Source organism: Arthrobotrys flagrans, assembly GCF_004000055.1.
Source record: "Arthrobotrys flagrans strain CBS H-5679 chromosome Unknown unitig_9, whole genome shotgun sequence".
Taxonomy (NCBI): Eukaryota; Fungi; Ascomycota; class Orbiliomycetes; order Orbiliales; family Orbiliaceae; genus Arthrobotrys; species Arthrobotrys flagrans.
The window spans coordinates 453,141-455,773 of NW_027137551.1; the positions used below are offsets into that span (position 1 = coordinate 453,141).

At 48.5% G+C, this 2,633-nt stretch overlaps 1 protein-coding gene across 1 annotated transcript; it reads right to left on the bottom strand.

The window, feature by feature from the left end:
* Positions 1-1,951: 1,951 nt before the first annotated feature.
* On the bottom strand, positions 1,952-2,326 carry DFL_005510 (uncharacterized protein; the record flags this gene model as incomplete). Its single annotated transcript, XM_067634781.1, has 1 exon — positions 1,952-2,326. One exon carries the CDS (start codon positions 2,324-2,326, stop codon positions 1,952-1,954), a length of 375 nt encoding a protein of 124 aa, XP_067489276.1.
* Positions 2,327-2,633: the final 307 nt, after the last annotated feature.

Below are 2,633 nucleotides of genomic sequence, written 5' to 3' on the forward strand. Positions count from 1 at the left end.
TTAGTCTCGAGTGGTCGGCCTCGCGTCGAGTTTCGAGTCGAATCGAGATATCAGCCTGTTGAAGATTGAATATTTGGAACCTTGAGCTGAGGGCAGTCGTAACCAACAACACATCATGGTTCTCATTATCCAACAAGTTCTGGTAGGTCATGTGACTTTTTTGGAGATCAAAACGATTTGGGCACTTACAAAACTTGTCTAGGAATGTGCGCTAGAGTTAGAGCATTCTATCAAGCCTAAATTGGTGTCATTTGGTGCAGAATTGGGCGCTGGAGGTCGGTTTGATTGAATGCGATGGGACGGGTTGAAAGCGACCAAAGGGACAATGTTTGGTGCGTTAGTTGTAGCATTTTATCATTCGATTGAGGCCATCATGAAACCTTTAGATTCAAAACCGAGCTTGGTGGGCTAGTTTGATGGAGTCGTCTTCTGAATTTTGTAGCCAAACGAAGGCCTCTCCCTGTCTTGAATGCGAAAATTCCGACGGCGTTGAGTCCGTCGGCCTGTGGATGTCCATCAATCGTGTGTAAACTTATCAGAATTCATTGTAGAGTTAATGGGTCTTCCTTTTCCTGTTTTCTGGCTGTGCGTCTTCGTGCCCCAGCATCATTCTCTTCACGCCCGTGTGCGTGTGTTTGTCCGAATTTCTTTTTTAGGAAAGATCCATTTTTGGCAAGAGCGGCCATATTCAGCCAACCAGAGGTCTAGAAAGTCAAACACAGAAGAATGTGTTGAAGCTTCCGCAATACATTTTCAGTCTCGATCGAAGAAGTCCTGTCCGGCTAACTATGCCCGCCTTAGTGCCGAGATTGTCCCGATATTTCGGAATGGTTCGAGGTCCCTCAAGGACTAATGTAATTTTATTGAATTGCAATGTCATAGCCATACATGTCTGGAAAGTATGGAAATTTTAGTTAGTTAGATCACCAGGTTTTGGCTAGGCGTCTGTCATTGTTAGCGTTTAGAGCGGTCTCACGGCCACCCGCCAGGCTGCCATGCTCCGAATGTTTTTGACGGATGGAAAAGTGGTCATGCTCATGACGGAAAGTGAAGTTCACACAGGGTGACAAGAGTAACTAACATCCTCTTCTTGGATATTATCCCTTAGATTTCTGTTCCACGGTTGTGTCCTATTCAGCCTACTAGGGCGTTCATGGGTTGTTACCTTTTTGTCAAAAACATTCTTATGTCAGTGCCAATTTACGACTTTGTTGAAGCCTTATAACGATGAGGGAGGCTTTTTCATCGACCAGGTCTGGGTACGCGACAACTTTCTCATGCAAAAACTGCCCACTTGAAATTCCTGTGATATTTAACATGACTTTCGTTAATACAAGTTCAAGAGAGTATTTCGAAAAATTAAGAAAAGTAGGAGGGGGGACACAAATCGTATTTAAGAGATGTGGTGTGGTGAAGGTGGTAGGTACATAGGTAGTAGTGCAGGCTACACCTACCCATAGAAGTGCGTCCGAAGCATTGTTATTGAGGTCAATTCCTTGGATGGGTTCGACCTGGGAATTTGCTTCCGCTCCGTCCATAGAGTCTCTTGGTTGAACGGTTGAAGTCCAAGCGTTTTTTGGGAGCTAGTGTTGACAGGGTTGCCGTACAAAGTAACATCTGGGATGGGACGGGTATAAGAATTGAATGGAGGATGGAAAACTGCCCCGGGTCCAGAACCAAGTGTATCAGAACCGAACGCCTGGAAGCCGGCCAGTTGTTGGGTCTTGGCAGAGTTGTTGCTCATGATAACTCCTGGGGTGGGCGCCAGGGGGTTGAGTCCAGCTAGTTTGGAAGGCGGAGGCAGATAAGCCATGTGCGCTTGGAAACGCGAGCCCGTGGCCATAGAATGGGGTAAATATGGCCGCCTCTGGTCCGTGTAAAACCGAGCCCCGACCGGCTAGCGCGGCCCAGGTATCGTGGAAGGCATGTGCATCCGGCTTCTGTCCATATACTAGGGTACTATCGCCCGGCCGGCGTCGGGGCGCAACCTTCCCCTGTTGGTGTAATTCTCCACCCCTGTACCGACCTGTGCATGGGCGTTTCGAAAAGCATGGGCGCTTTTCTTTGTTTTGTATGCTGGTGCGTCCTTAGACGCCACCAGACCAACCCGTGGAGTGAATTGGGTGGCCATAGTGGGAGCGGCTTGTTGGACTGGAGGCACGGTCGCTTCAGCAGTAGCACAAGCCTGCTCGGGGGCCTCGTGCCGACTCCGGAGATATTGGCGATGTTCATCCAACATCTTATATCCTTTCATGAAGGCAGTGTAAAACCCGAGCCATGAAGCTTTCTCCCTCAATGGCTGCCATATGCAGCCGGAAGAGCCCATTTTTAGCCTCTACTGCACGATTGATCCGAGACAAAGCTTTAGCCAGGAACTCCGTTGGGGAGTGGCCATGGCGCTGAAAGTTAGTGAGAGCACCAGCTCCCACAACCGTCACTCGGCTAGACAGTAAATTGATCTGATTTTTGAAGCTGTAGAACATGCCCTCCACCAGGGGTAGGTAGGTGGAAACTAGGTCCAGGGCTAAATCTCCATTGATCTCAACAGTGGGTGGGGGAACGGAGAAACGCTGGATGGATTCCTCTAATTTGTCATCTTCGTTCATCGTGAATAACTAACTTTGTCTTCTGGG